Source organism: Caretta caretta, chromosome 13, assembly GCF_965140235.1.
Source record: "Caretta caretta isolate rCarCar2 chromosome 13, rCarCar1.hap1, whole genome shotgun sequence".
Taxonomy (NCBI): domain Eukaryota; kingdom Metazoa; phylum Chordata; order Testudines; family Cheloniidae; genus Caretta; species Caretta caretta.
In genome coordinates, this window is record NC_134218.1 from 13,482,980 (window position 1) to 13,497,393 (window position 14,414).

At 41.3% G+C, this 14,414-nt stretch overlaps 1 protein-coding gene across 1 annotated transcript in view; it reads left to right on the forward strand.

Moving 5' to 3' along the window:
- Positions 1 to 13,832, forward strand: part of LOC125622470 (formin-F) — a 62,110-nt gene extending 48,278 nt beyond the window's left edge. Inside the window, exons 12-17 of the mRNA XM_075118753.1 lie at positions 871 to 1,023; positions 3,666 to 3,795; positions 3,907 to 3,939; positions 5,565 to 5,668; positions 7,417 to 7,500; positions 13,078 to 13,832. Coding sequence (XP_074974854.1) covers positions 871 to 1,023; positions 3,666 to 3,795; positions 3,907 to 3,939; positions 5,565 to 5,668; positions 7,417 to 7,500; positions 13,078 to 13,182 — 609 coding nt within the window. The 3' untranslated portion in view covers positions 13,183 to 13,832. The remainder of the gene's footprint in view (positions 1 to 870; positions 1,024 to 3,665; positions 3,796 to 3,906; positions 3,940 to 5,564; positions 5,669 to 7,416; positions 7,501 to 13,077) is intronic.
- The last annotated feature ends 582 nt before the right edge of the window (positions 13,833 to 14,414 follow it).

Sequence of the window (14,414 nt, forward strand, 5' to 3'; positions counted from 1 at the left end):
ACTGAAACCAAATAACTGAATATTTGCAGAATGTGGCTTAATGATTGCTTTGAAGTTATAATAAAATGGTGATTTATTACTCACTGCACAGTATATTAGTTCCCTAGGTGTCTTATTACTTGGGCTGAATAACATATATATGTAATGTGTAGAATTTATACATAAGAGTATTGTATTATCAATATACTTTACTACAGTGCCTGACTCTGATGTACAGTTTTCCCCCTTCCTACAAACTTTGTATACTTTGTATCTTGTACACAAGAAGTGTGAGGCACTGGAGAATTTATTCACTTGTTTTTCCTATTTTTTAAAAAAATCTCTTTTCCCTAACCATAGAAAGAAGGCAGCATCAGTGGGCAAACAGTGATATTAAATTTGCTGGAAATGATTAGGTTTGTTCCTGGAAAAAATGTATGGAGTATTTTGATAAGATAGCACGGTGCTCAGCTGCTATACTTAGAAATGGGCAGGAGTGGGGTGAAGGATAGAGTCATCCTGCTGGGCTCTAGGCTATCCATTTCCCCTGATGGGGCAATCTGGTGTATTCCAGTAGCAAAATATGTGTTCTTCATGGCATTTTTATGGCATGGATAATTTGGCAGGATTCAGGAAGGGCATGTCCTCATCAGAAGCAGGGAAATCGTGCCAACATTCCTTTTATCTTGATGGGAGAATTTTAATAAGGGATTCATGAGAAGCTCTGGCCTGTCCTCCAAAAGAAATTAATGTAAAGACAGGCCTACAACAGCTAAAATATTGCTTGTGTACTTCAGCTAAGAACAGTTAGACCTAACAAAGAGAGAGAGGTAAAGACCTCATTTTACTCACACCTTCCAGTTGAACTGAAGTCAGGCTTTTGTGTTTCAGCTAATAAACCAGAAGATCCAAGCGTGCAAAGAGCTGCAAGCCAGCCAGAAATTTGTTGCTGTGTTGGAGTACATCTTAGCCATTGGGAACTACTTAAATGAAAAGGCTGGAAGAGAGATGGCCAAAGGATTTCGATTGTCTTCTTTGACCAAAGTGAATTAACACTTTTTCCTAGCATTGAAAACACTGTGTTACAGCACATATTAACTAACATAATGTTAAACGTGATTTTCCTTTAGCCCTGTGCAAGCACATTTGGGTTTAAAAATGGGTTAACTAATTGTCATTAACCTCTGAGAGCTTACTAACAAGGCTGTAGCCTGCTGTCCCTTGATCCATAACCCCTTTAGGATCTCTTGACATGGGGCAGAGCCAACTCAGAGAGAGCAGTGATTTAACAAGCCAGCTCTTAACTGACCAGAAGAGTTTCTGAACCAGGAAGTTTAGAAAGCTAGTGCAAGAGGCACTCCTTCCAGGTCCAGTTCTTGAGCAGGGGGAGCCCTATGACAGAGTGAGAGTGCATAATAAGACAGAGTAAGACAGAGTGAGCTAACAAGGTAAGGAAAGTTTGGCTGCTGAGTGCTCAGCAGCAGGGGAGGAGGCTAACGGACTATAACATAAGTTCTAGACGGGTGCCAGAAAAGCTTCCCAGAAAAGAATCACAGGAAGGAGAAAAGGGGGGGGGGTACTCCCCCCTCCCCATACATCTAACAAACATACTCTAAACTTAGGCCAATAACTCTCCCCAGCACAAAAACCTGCAAGAGTAAAAATAATGCAGCCCAGCAGCAGAGTGGGGCTATCCAGTTTATTGCCCTGAATTCAGCATGTACAATTACCTTCCTCATGGGCTGGTGGCATAGGTGAGCATACGGTACAAGTTGCTCATGGCCCTCAGAGAGACCGTATGGGCTCTTGAGGCCAGAGTGGCTGCACTGGAGTAGCTAAGGGAGACAGACAGGTATGTAGAAGAGACTTTCAGGGACACAATAGAGTGTCCCCACCCCCAGTCAGACAGCCTGTCACAGATCCACAGGATCAGTGCTATGCCCCCAGTTTTGTGACAGTCTCTAGGAGGAACCCCTTCAGTGTGCCAGATCCAAGGATCTGACTCTTCCTGCACAGGGTAGGCTATGCGGCCTTTCCACCCCCTGAGTGTGAACCTCTGCAGCTGCAGCACTCCTGTTTCGCAGCCTCCATGGTTGCATTCTCTGAAATTGCCCACATGCGGAGCCAGGAAGAGAGAGAACGAACTGCAGGGTCTCAGTGTGTGGATGAGACAATGGTGCAGGGAGGAGGGTTTTAGGTCCATCAAGAACTGGGGAACCTTGAACCTTTTGGGAAAGAAAGAACCTATGCAGGAAAGATGGGCTCCACCTAAACCAAAACACACCAGACTGCTGGCATGTAACATTAAAAAGGTTCTGGAGGGTTTTTTAAACTAAGGGCTGTGGGAAAGCTGCCAGGTGTGGCAGAGCTGTGTGTAGGGTTGAGGGGGGCGGGGCATGCGAGTGGGGGAAGAGCACTGGTGACTGGAAGCATTACGCCTGCAGAGTCCAGAAGTAGATAGAAAAGTCCCAGAGCTGCTTGGGAAAGCACCATGCTCACTAGTGGTACCTGCTACATCTTTTCAAAGGCAAAGGATTCAGTCCCCCAGCACAGCTCACCAGGCTCAAGCTGGTATCTCTCCATCCTGATATATCCCTTCTGGGCTATTCAAAGCTGCTGACCATCTGAGTGCCCAACTGGCTCCACCAGGCACATTAACCCTATACAGCCATATCAATCCTATGCACTTGCTGCGGGAACATAGAGTAAACAGGTTCATAGAATATCAGGGTTGGAAGGGACCTCAGGAGGTCATCTAGTCCAACCCCCTGCACAAAGCAGGACCAATCCCCAATTTTTGCCCCAGATCCCTAAATGGCCCCCTCAAGGACTGAACTCACAACCCTGGGTTTAGAAGGCCAATGCTCAAACCACTGAGCTATCCCTTCCCCCCAACCATAATTAGGCCCTTAGTTCTTAAACAATCTCTTAACTGACTTTTCCATCACATCTTTCCCTGCCTCATTAAGATTTGCCAGCAGTAAATGTTGCCACTGAGCACAGTTCCCGTCCATGCATCCCCTTCCTCACGCCACTCAGCAATAACAGAATCTGATCTGATCCCAGAACTAGGATTTGAATGCATATTCTATAAGATGCTTTGAACCTTTTAAGAATATTATCAGATTTTGCTTGGTCTGTAAATAGAAGAGAGTTTTTTTAATTATTCAGATTTCTTTTCCCACAGGAGACTTTAGTATGCGAGTGTGTAATTTATAATGCGAATGACAGTTCTGAGACAGTTTATTTTTTTTATAAGTACTGTAATGCCACATCTATTATAATGAAAAATATGTTCAAAATCATTTTCTGCACAAAGCATCTCCCCAGATTCTACTAAGGAACCTTACTGTCTACATGAACACCACATAGTGCTTTTAAATGGGAACCGGGATAGGAGCATATTTGGAGATGCAGAATCAATTGCAGTCAATTAAGATACATTAAGTTTTCAAAAAGAAAAATGAGACATTACAAAGGAACAAGAAAGGACCTGAGAAAATGCAAAGTTAATTTTAACCAGAAATGTATGTGGGATGGCAGATTGAAAAGAGAAAGGTTTAATTCCATTGTGTTTTCTATTCCTGTCAAATTTACCTAGGAGCTATCAACATCCCTGCTTTTCCAATTTTTAAAAAATGTCTAATAACCTAGACTGTCAATTTATTGCTGTATTCTATTTGTAGTTATCGCTGCTGCGGGGTAAGGAGAGGAAGATCACCTTGCTTCATGCCCTTGTGGAACAGATCTTCTTACATGAGCCTGATTTGGCTAAATTTTCTCAGGAGTTGACAGAATTTGAAGCTGTTCCTGGTGGTAAGAGGATAAAAAAACCCTTTTGCAAAAGTCCCCATCTTCACATTATGTGCATAATTTTTATTAACATTTGTTTCCCTCCCTCCAATCTCCCATTCTGTTCCTTTCCAGCTTCCATTAAAGGTCTCCGTGCTGAAGTTGATGGTATGTAAATATGTTTTTTAAATTCACAGAAAGACTTTCATACATTGTGCAGTCACTCGAAACAGGTTTTCATTGCACTTATTTTGTAGTTTGTAAAGAGAGGCAAAAGTTCAAAATATTGAGGTAAGAGGTTGCCATGGCTATATATAACCGTCATGTTATCATGTGGAATTTTAAAGAGAAATATTTGTTGTGTCCATATGGTTTAGAAATGATCTATCAAAATATACTGTCTGATAATAGCAAAATCCATTAAGTTTGCCTTAAATTCAGATGTTAAGTGATACAGGTGCTCTATCAAAATTACTTCTAGGAGGCATGCAGAAAAGCAAGGCAAAACTCAATATAGTTAAGTAATGAAATTCAAGAAGCCATTTGAGCTAAACCAGTATGTTCAGTAAGTGGAAATGCACCTCTAGTGAAGCCAGTATAAAGGAGCAAAACTGGGAGGTCAAGTATAAGATAGCAATTGGGAGGGTTTTGAAGGAATTTGGGGCTAGATGTAAAGGGTGATTGAATTCATTGGTGTGAGGACCATTGAAGTGAATGGGCTTTGGATTTGGCCCTTGCAGAGCAACAAAGGCATAAAAAACAAATACAAATGTATTTCAATTTTATCAGAAGCAAGAGGCTTACAAACATTTTATCTACCTTTAAAAAAGTGTGCTAGGGATGATAAATGGAACTGTTGACCAAGAAGTCTATCTTCTATGCTAGGCAAAATGACAAAAGCACTAACTATGAGGGGAGCTGGTAGTGACTCCTATATTCAGATTGCCATTTTTATAAAGGACAATTGTGAGCTTTTATCAGAGAAGCTCTCCTGCTCCTGTTTGCAGCAGGCCTTTGATCGGACGTACACCCCTGGGCTACTGAAGTGCTTTTTTAGCATGTCCCATGAAATTGCACTCAGCTTTTGCTGAGCTATTAACTATTAAAAATCACTATTTCCCTTCTGTCACTTGTGTTCCTTGGGAGCATTTTGGCAGCCTGCCCAAATCACTGGCCATTTTAAGGCCAGGCACATGCTGCCATGGCCAAATCTGCAACAACAGACACTGTGTACTTGCACCTACTAGGAGCTGCCAGATTATCTGTAGTGTTGGGGGATGGGGCAAAGCGAATTGGACTGGGTTCACCCATCAACCTGGACCAATCACATGATGCATTCCCCTTCCCTCTGGGGGCACCAAATGTAGCTCTGCCAATTCCCAAGGTGGAGGGAGGAGAAAGAGAGATGGGTCAAACTTCCCGTTCAACCAATCCCATCCCCAGCATGTGGTCCCAGGGGCCAGTCCTACCTCCTGGGGACACCACATAAGGCAGGAGCTCCCCCAACTTCTGGGGTAGAGGAGAAAGAGGGCTGGACTGCACTCCCAGTCAGCCTCTGGAACTCAGCACCTGGTTCTAGTGGTCTACCCCACCTCTGGGATAATAACCTTCTCTTGCTGCCATCTACTGCAGTTGGTCCTATAGCTCAAATGGTAGCAGCCAGTGCTATGGAGCTGGAGGTTCAAGTTTGTATGATTTTCTGTGAGGCATAGGCAGGCCTTTACACAACTTAATGAGTGTTACTGTTACTGAAGTTCTTGAAATGTTTCACTTCCTCTCTGTTTTGTGGCTAGTGTTAAAGAAAGAATTGGAAAATGTTATTCAGTACAGAAAGTTTATCAAGTCCAAGACTATCAAGGCAACAACCCAAGAGTCACAGTTCTACAAGGAACTAAAGGTAACATTTACCAGAACTTTATTTAGGCTGGAGATAGCTGATGAATAATATATTCTACTTGGTTAGGGCTCAATATAACCTGGCTTTCCACCTGACGCATGGTGTAATAGGGTACAAACCGATGGTTATGTCTCTGTGATGGCTACTTACTAGGGCTGGCTGGAAACCAACGTTTCTGTTCCACAAAAATTCTTGAGATTTCAGAATCTGGTTTTATTCTGATGCAGAATAAAAATGAGGCCTTGTGAAATTTTTTGCAAAAAAACCATAGAATCATAGGGTTGGAAGGGACCTCAAGAGTCTCTAGTCCAGTCCCCTGCACTCATGGCAGGACTAAGTATTAGCTAGACCATCCCTGACAGGTGTTTGTCTAACCTGCTCTTAAAAATCTCCAAAGATGGAGATCCCACAACTTCCCTAAGGAATTTATTTCAGTGCTTAGCTACCCTGACAGTTAGGAAGTTTTTCCTAATGTCCAACCTAAACCTTCCTTGCTGCAATTTAAGCCCATTGCTTCTTGTCCTATCATGAGAGAAGGAAGGGCAATGTGAGCTGTCCCAGAATAGCTGACACGTTGGTGCCTGGGACACTCACCTGGGATGTGTGAAACCCAGATTCAAGATCCTACTCCTAATCCAGCAGGGCAGGAATTTGAATCTGGGTCTCCCATATTGCTGGTGAGTTTGGTAACTCCCTGACTATTGATTATGCTCACAGAGGGCTCTCTTTTCTGACTAGAAATTCCATCCTGGGCCCGAGAAACCTTCCCAAAACATTTTGGTTTTGATGAGAAGGCATTTTTCACCTGAAAAAATTCAGTCAACATTTTTTCAACCAGCTTTACTACTCGCATTATAGGTAGCAGCACGGGGAGGGGAGCAGGCTCTACAGAGCGGCTACGTCCCTTCCCCATGCAGGTGGGTAGGGTGTGGTGGTAGAGCCCCCCTCCTCCCCCACAGTGCACATGGTGTCAGGTCTGTGTTGGCACAGTAGGGAGTACACTACCCCAGGAATACTCTGTCTCCAAACAGCAGGGAGACTGGCAGAGAGACTGATTTCCCACATCACTGTCTTCCTCCTGGCTTCTCCGGAAGCAACGCAACCACGTGCTATCCCTTAGACTGGGCAGATTGAAGTGTCATCTTTTAGCCATTGATGAATACTAAGCTATTGTAATAATACACATTGTTTGATAAGACTAATTAGAAGAGAACAGCTATTAAGAAACACCCCCAGTTTCAAAATTTAGATTTCTGTAGCCTTATTTGCAGCAGGTAACTTGGATATAAGTACGTGCAACTTAAGCCATGCATGTTTTGATGCACTAAATCCCATATGCACAAGTGTTAGAATGCAGCAACAGTGCCTGCAGGTGCACATGCATAGTGGCTAATAAAGCTCAAGCAGCAAATCCCCTGAAAATCAGGACCCTGCAATATTTAACTTGCATTTTTTACTTTAATTATTTTTAATAGATTTAAGTCATCTCAGTGGACAAAATTCTGAGATCTCTCAAATTCAGAAACTCTCTCATTGTCTTTGTTAATCTGATATTTATATGGAAATGCAGAAGATTTGGGGTATGCTTATATTTTGCATATCTCACAGTCTTGGTGGCACATTGAAAATTTGACCTGCGTTTTCCTTTTTGTTATCAATGAATCATCTGATTGCTGTTGAGTATTGCTTTCATACTGTCTCCTTGTATCTACTCAACATTGTGGGGTTTTTAAAACAATTTATTACAGGGTCTAATTCAGAAGCATGAAGGACACCTTTCCCAATTGTCAAAAAGATGTGATGAAATGAAGAAGCTCTACAGTGACACACTGGTACATATTATATTAAAACATAATTGAAAGAAATCTACATTTTTTAAAAAGCTGTTTTCTAAAAATGCACAACCTTCCATAAATGCAACTTACACATGTTTTAGATATACTTCCCTCAGTAAATATGGATTTATGTGTAACTCTGGTAAGAAATTTCATATCCCACATTGTGTATAGATCAGTGGCAGAATTATTTGAATAAGCATTTGCCATTTCTTTTTTCTGAAGATTTATAGCCGGATTTTCACTGGTGCTATGCACTTCCAGCTACTATTGATGACAACAGGAAATGCAGGTGCTCACCTTCAAAATTCAAACCATTATTATATATATATAAACAGGGCTTAAGAGTCCATGGTAAACAAAAGAATAAATATTTAGCACTTGCATAGACTTTTCATCTTCAAGGTCTTTCCAAAACTTAAGTCATAGCACCCACATGAAGTACATCAGGCTGTTATCCCAGTTGTCCAGGAGAGGAAACTGAGGCAGAAACTCTAAAGCTTTGTGCACAATGACATTTAAAAAAAATCTCCTGGCATTGTAGTATCACTGGCTCAGCTCCACTGGCTGTAGGAATAGTGGTGTTATGCTGGAGGTTATTAGTGGCTGCCTGAAAACATCTTTGGTCTGTGAGCTATCACAAACCTCACAAGTTGAGCATGCCAGCTGTCTTTCATTCAGGTGAAATGAGGAAGCAATTAAATGCCATTTTCTTAGTATTAGCTGAAACAATAGAAGCCACAGTCCAAGGCACTAGACTGCATGCAAGCCCAGGGCAGAGGCAGGACTGTGTGGGCCAAAAGGGATCCCTGGGACTGATAGTTTCAGGTGTGTGTCGGAGAGAGAGAGAGAGAGAGAGACCATGAGAGAAGCAGACAATGTGTTCTGAGAGGGAGAAGAGGTGGAGCTTCTTGGGCACAGGACTGGCTGGAAATCAAGTTTGGATTTCTGAACAAGGAAACTGCCTCCTGATTTTTCCTACTGTGTCAGGGAAACAGCACTTTGTGTGAATTCATTTGTAAATAAACAGGCTTGCCCTAAAGAAATATCCGACTCTTATCAATTCTCCTCCTAATGGAAACAGCCAGGTGAGGTCCTGAATATTGGCTAACCACTCAGGCCAAAGGAGCAGCAGTAGGAACACTGGTGACTACGTGCTAACATTTTTACCACCATGACGGCTAGACTTCCTCCGAGCATGATTAGAGGACAATTGTAGAAACACCTGCAGCCACCGTACAGTGACACTCCCACCATTTGCTAACACTGGTTGAGTGATAACATTAGAAGATTTTTTTTAAAAGTGCTAGCCTCAATGAATTGAACATGACCACAGACAGGGTCAACATTAACAGCTGGAACAATAAGATCTTGTGCCCAGGCCTGTGCTCAGAGCCCTGGACCAACACCTCAAAATCTTTTTTGTTTTAAAATAATTGGTTGTATAAAAACAGTTAGCACTAAAAGTATGTTTCTTCCTGCTGTTCAACGTGGTGGTAGACAAAATACTACAAAATATGACGACATCTGAGTGACCTTGGGGGACCCTGTCTGAGCATCAGCAGAAGATTAAAGAGATGTTTGACCAGGAAATTTTAATTAGTAATGTTTTACTAGCAGTAACATTATAACAGTGTACAAAGGTTCCTTGGTATCTCTTGTTGCTTTTTAAAAACAGAAGAACAGCCTCAACATAGTGTAACAAGCCAAATGTGAACTACCGGACATACACTAAGGATCCTATCCTGAGCCTGCAGCCAAAGCCTGTGTAAAAAGAAAACAGTAGAAAAGTGGGGAAAGTAGGAAAGGATGCTTATCCTCAGAACTAGGGCATGGGTCACTCATGGATAGAGCTGGTCAGAACATTTTCAGTGAAATTGCAGCGACAGCAACTCTGAGGTTATAGCCTCGTGGTTAGGGCCACTGGCTTGGGATGGGAAAGAGCTAGATTCAAGTCCTTGCTCTGCTTGCTTCAAAGTGATCTGGGATGAATCAGGAAGAGCAAGGACTTGCACCTAGGCCTTCCAGGTCCATGCCTTACCCAGCCTGGCATGAACCTCCCTGAACTTCAAGTTTTGGTTGGAAAGCAGACATTTTGGCACAATTCCATTTTCGCAAAAACATTCAAAAGAATTTGGTTTTGTTCCAGTACCAAAGGAAATCAAAATTTGAAACCATGGAAGTTGCCGAAAAACAGAATTGTTGTCCTGAAGCCAGTCTACCCATGAAGCTGCACCATGTCACCTGGTCCAACTGCTGCTGCATGTGGACTGCTGCTCTGTGGCCCCACCATCTGGATTTACGCTATACACATGCACCAACAAGCCATGCTAGGGTGGAGTGTGGAATCATCCCCTGTAGGACCTCTTTGTCCCCCATTCACAGGAGACCCACGGGTTTCAAGCTGTCTTGTGGACAAAAGGTGCCTCAGGATTTGGTTTTATAATGATATTTCAATATTGTGAGTTTGGCTTAACTCCCTCAAACAGAAAGAAAGGAGTGCTCTTTTCTAGAGGGTCCTATTCTGGAACATGGGTTTATAGGACAGTGTCTAAAGCAAGCAGACAACTGTGTATGTTTGCATGAATACTAAACTATACTATACTATAAACTGAACAGCACCCATAAGCAATAGGCCTGTTGGGAGGCCTGCCAAAGACCAAAGGCTTCCAGCACCCAAGAGGTGCAGTTAGGAGTGCAGTGTCAAAACTACTGAGCTGATACCAACCTATAATGTTTTCGGTGGTCCATCTCCTTTTCTCTAGATCCTAGACCCATGGTCACAAATAAGAATCTGATTATTGGAATGATAATGTAGAGAGAGAGAGACAGGAAATTGTTAATCAACTGAACAAGTAATATCTCCTTAATCAGATCATTCATTCTGTTTCAGTTGCAGCTTGTAATACTACTAGAATGCTAACCAGTCTTGGGAGGACTGTAGCTCTCAGTTATAGACAAGATAAAGCCTTGAAGAATTACAAAATGCCTTTTTAAACTTCTCTTATTATGAACCTGTTGAGCTAGTTCTCTAGATTTCTCCTGATCTGTTAGAAAAGCCATTTCTAACACTATAGGGTCTTAACTTACTGATGACATTGAGGAATTGCCCTTGAAAATGATGACAAACCTCTTTAATTAAACCCCAGTAAATGATTTAAAGTTAAGAACCATCATATGCCCTAAAGCCAGAGAACTTATACGAGGGCTGTAGTTGATCTGAACCTTAAATCCCTTTCCCAGCTCTAGACTTTATAGTCTGTCTGCTTTCACTTGTTGTTTTCTAATAGATTGCACATTATGTGAATTATCTCTAGAGAGCATCAAAATTCCTCCCCCAAAACTCTTATTTTTATTTGGTGGAATTTCTGTTTTTAATTAAATTAAATTCTTTTCAGAGTTTCTGCTTTCCGCAGAAATTTTTTTTTTTTTTCATTAGAAAACCAAATGACTGAAAACAGAAATATTTGGGTCAAAGGAGAAATGTCCCCATTTTCTTCTATGTAGCAGGACTATGCCTCCTCCTGGACTACGCCTCCTGCGATGAACCAGGTCCAGCAGCTCCCAGGATGTGTTGCTAGAGGGGAGAAAATGGTGCATTGCAGGAGATGCAGTCTGACCAGGGTGCTGGGGCTATAGAAGATAATGGGAGCATGGGGAGAGCTATGTGAAGAGGGTTTTTTTTTTAAAAAAAAAGTTGGCTAACAGCTGAAAAAAATAGGAAGAAAAATCTTGGTTCTGGTCTAACTGAAACTGATTTTTTCAGAATTTCTGGTGACTCAAAAGAAAAAAGTTTCAGGTTGAACCAGCTGTGTCATTCAGCCTGAAACTCAGTGTTTTGTTTTAACAAGAGGAAAGAAAATTAAGGGCTTGAGAAAGAAAACAAAGGAAGAGGTAACGACATCCCTGCTTCTACTCAGTACCCTAGTGGTTAGCGAACTAATTTGGGAGATCCATGTTTGAATTCGTACTGTGGAGCAGGGAGTTGAATCCTTTCTCCCAGGAGAGTACCCTCACCACCAGACTGTAGGGTGCGTCCCCATCAATCTCTCTTGCCAAAACTGTTCCGTTTTTTACAAATAGTTAAATATTAATTGGAGCAGGGACTGAAATCCAGTTCTGCCCCCAATCCAGGTGAGTGCCCTAACCACATGGCTATAGAGCAGTGGTGGGCAACCTGTGGCCCGCAGGCCACATGCGACCCATCAGGGTAAGCTGATTGTGACATTTTGCTGACATTGACCATCTGCAGGCACAGCCCCCCGCAGCTCCCAGTGGCCGGGGTTCGCCGTTCCCAGGCAATGGGAGCTGTGGCGGGCCAGGCCTGTGGATGGTCAATGTCAGCAGCATGTCTCGCAGCCTGCAACCAGCTTACCCTCATGGGCCGTATCTGGCCTGCGGGCCGCAGGTTGCCCACCAGTGCTATAGAGTAATTCTCTGTCTCATTGTTTCTCACAGTGATTATTCAAGCATTTTACACAAAGTAGAACAGTTTCAGCAAGAGTCATTGAGAGATACCCATTCCAGAACTTTACTGTTTTTATTTGAGCTGGTTGAAATGATTTGAATTTTGAAATTTATGATGAAATGTCATAATTTGAAAAAATAATCAAGAAAACTGTAGATAAAACTTTCAGTTATTCTTATGTTTATTTTTATGAAATCTAGAGCCAGTCAATTTAATTTTTTTTTTTAAATTTCAAATAAAAAACAAGAAAAGATTTCCTTTTTTCATGATTTCCCCCCTCTTTTTTTTGAACAGCTCTATTTTTTTGTGGTTTGGCTAATTGATTTAATTAAAATATAGGATTAAAAATAGTCTTAACACTGAATGTGTTTATTGTGTAATCTGTTAAATTGCTATCCCTGGAACACAAAGCTATACATTTAGCCAAAGCATAGGCAACAGCTGTATAATTTTAGCCACACTGCGCCCTCTGTATGTCTCAGCTGGGACATGAAAAAATCAGTGGTAGGGATAACTCAGGTTCTGTGGTTATTTAATCTCTTTTCTCAGTTGTCACTATGGGTCAGTGATAAGTTCTGATGATTTGTTGATGGACCTGGAATTTTGGTGATGTAGGCGTTGAAACCACAGAATAACACTAAATTGAGGGGAAGGATAATCTTGAGCTAACCGCAATGTACTGAGACATGGGAGGTCTGGATTCAGTTACCAGCTCTGCAAAAGATTCTTGTATCACCTTGGACGAGTCATTTAATCTTTCTGGGCTTGAGCCGACACCATTAATGTGAATGGAAGTTTTTAGGAGGAAGCCCTTTGTTCTGTATTACCTATCTGTAAAACGGGGGTAATTATACTTCCATTCTCAAACTTGTCACGTTAGATTTTAAGCTCTTTGCAGCATGGACCATCTGTTGTTGTATGTTTGGATGATGTCTGGTGGAAGGGAGCCCCAGTCTCAACTGTGGCCTCTAGATGTTCCTAGAATTGTAATACCAATAACAATGAATGCATTTAATATTGCGCATTGATCATGAAAATCTTGGATGCTGTTCAAGCTATTTGGATAATGTTAAACATTTAGTATTTTTTCTCTTTCATATTCACAGGTAAAATTTGGGGAATCACCAGATCAAGACTCTCAAGAACTATTTGGCTGGATTTCTGCATTTATTAGGGAATTCAGGAAGGTCTCTGCAGACATTGTGTCATAAAGTCACCAATGTAATGTTAAAGGAAAAGAACTTTTTCTTAAATTTTGTGCCATGGAACTTTGTTGCCTGGAGGGCTTTAGGGGTACTAAGATGGCACATAGAAATTGTACTTGCTCTCTGAGCAGGGATGAATTTTGCCTTGTATGGTATAGTTAAAGTAGATTCTATACACTTACAAGGTTTTAAAATTTGATCTTCAAAATCCCAGATTATCTATGTGCATCTGTCTGGTTTTGTTTCTAACTTTCTTACCAACGCATCTATTTTGGGGGACAAAAATATTTTATCCACTGAAATGTCTGTACATTGGGAGGGGAGAAAATCTCAGCATATTATAAATTCTTTTTTTAATACTTTTCTTTGATACTCAGTCTTTCGAGTGAATTTTATGTATTCCTCCCGAGGAAAAAAATAACTGTGTGGTGTTCTAATTTTTTACTCTTCTCACTGTACTTTTACTAAATAATGTATCATCTGCTTTGTAATGAAATGTGGACTCTTTACCCACAGAGGAAAATGTTTAGCAAAAATTCATGTTCATCTGCATTTATTACAGCCTGGCAACTAAGAATGAATAATGAGAAGAGTGCAAGGCTGCATAAATTTTTTTTTTTTACAAAGCAGTACAATAAAACTGTGCTTTTTTTCAAGACTAATGTTGTAGATTCAGGTGACATGCTATTGGAGTGACTGAAGAGCTGAGATTTTAGTTGTGTTGGCAGGCAGGGTACAACATCAGAAAAGCAGAATGAAAACTTGTCATGAGGCATCTAAGTAATGGATCCTGGAAAAGATCATCCATGATTTTCAACATGAAAAGCACTTTGGGTGCATTAGTTGGGGAAAGTAAAGTTTTGAATTTGAATAATTAGCAGAAGCTCAACAAATTACAGAAGGGAAAAAAGCCTACAACTGCAAAAAAACTTTGTCTTGCATATTGTAACCTTGAAAGGAGGAAAGTGGTACAAGCCCTTTATTGATTAGCCATTCTGTCTACTGGTGCTGAAAGCACTGTTGATTGAGAGGACTATGTTTCTCAACTTATTTTAGATCTAAATGCCCAGTCCTGGAAGATGCTACTCACCTCTAGTGAAGTGCTGAATTTGACTTCAGCTTCTAAGGCACTTACAGCCTGAAATCACACACTTGCTTAGATTTTGGCATGTCATTTGTCTTTTGGAAGACCTATTGCCTGGGACTACTCATGCTTAAATTTAAGAACAGACAAAAGG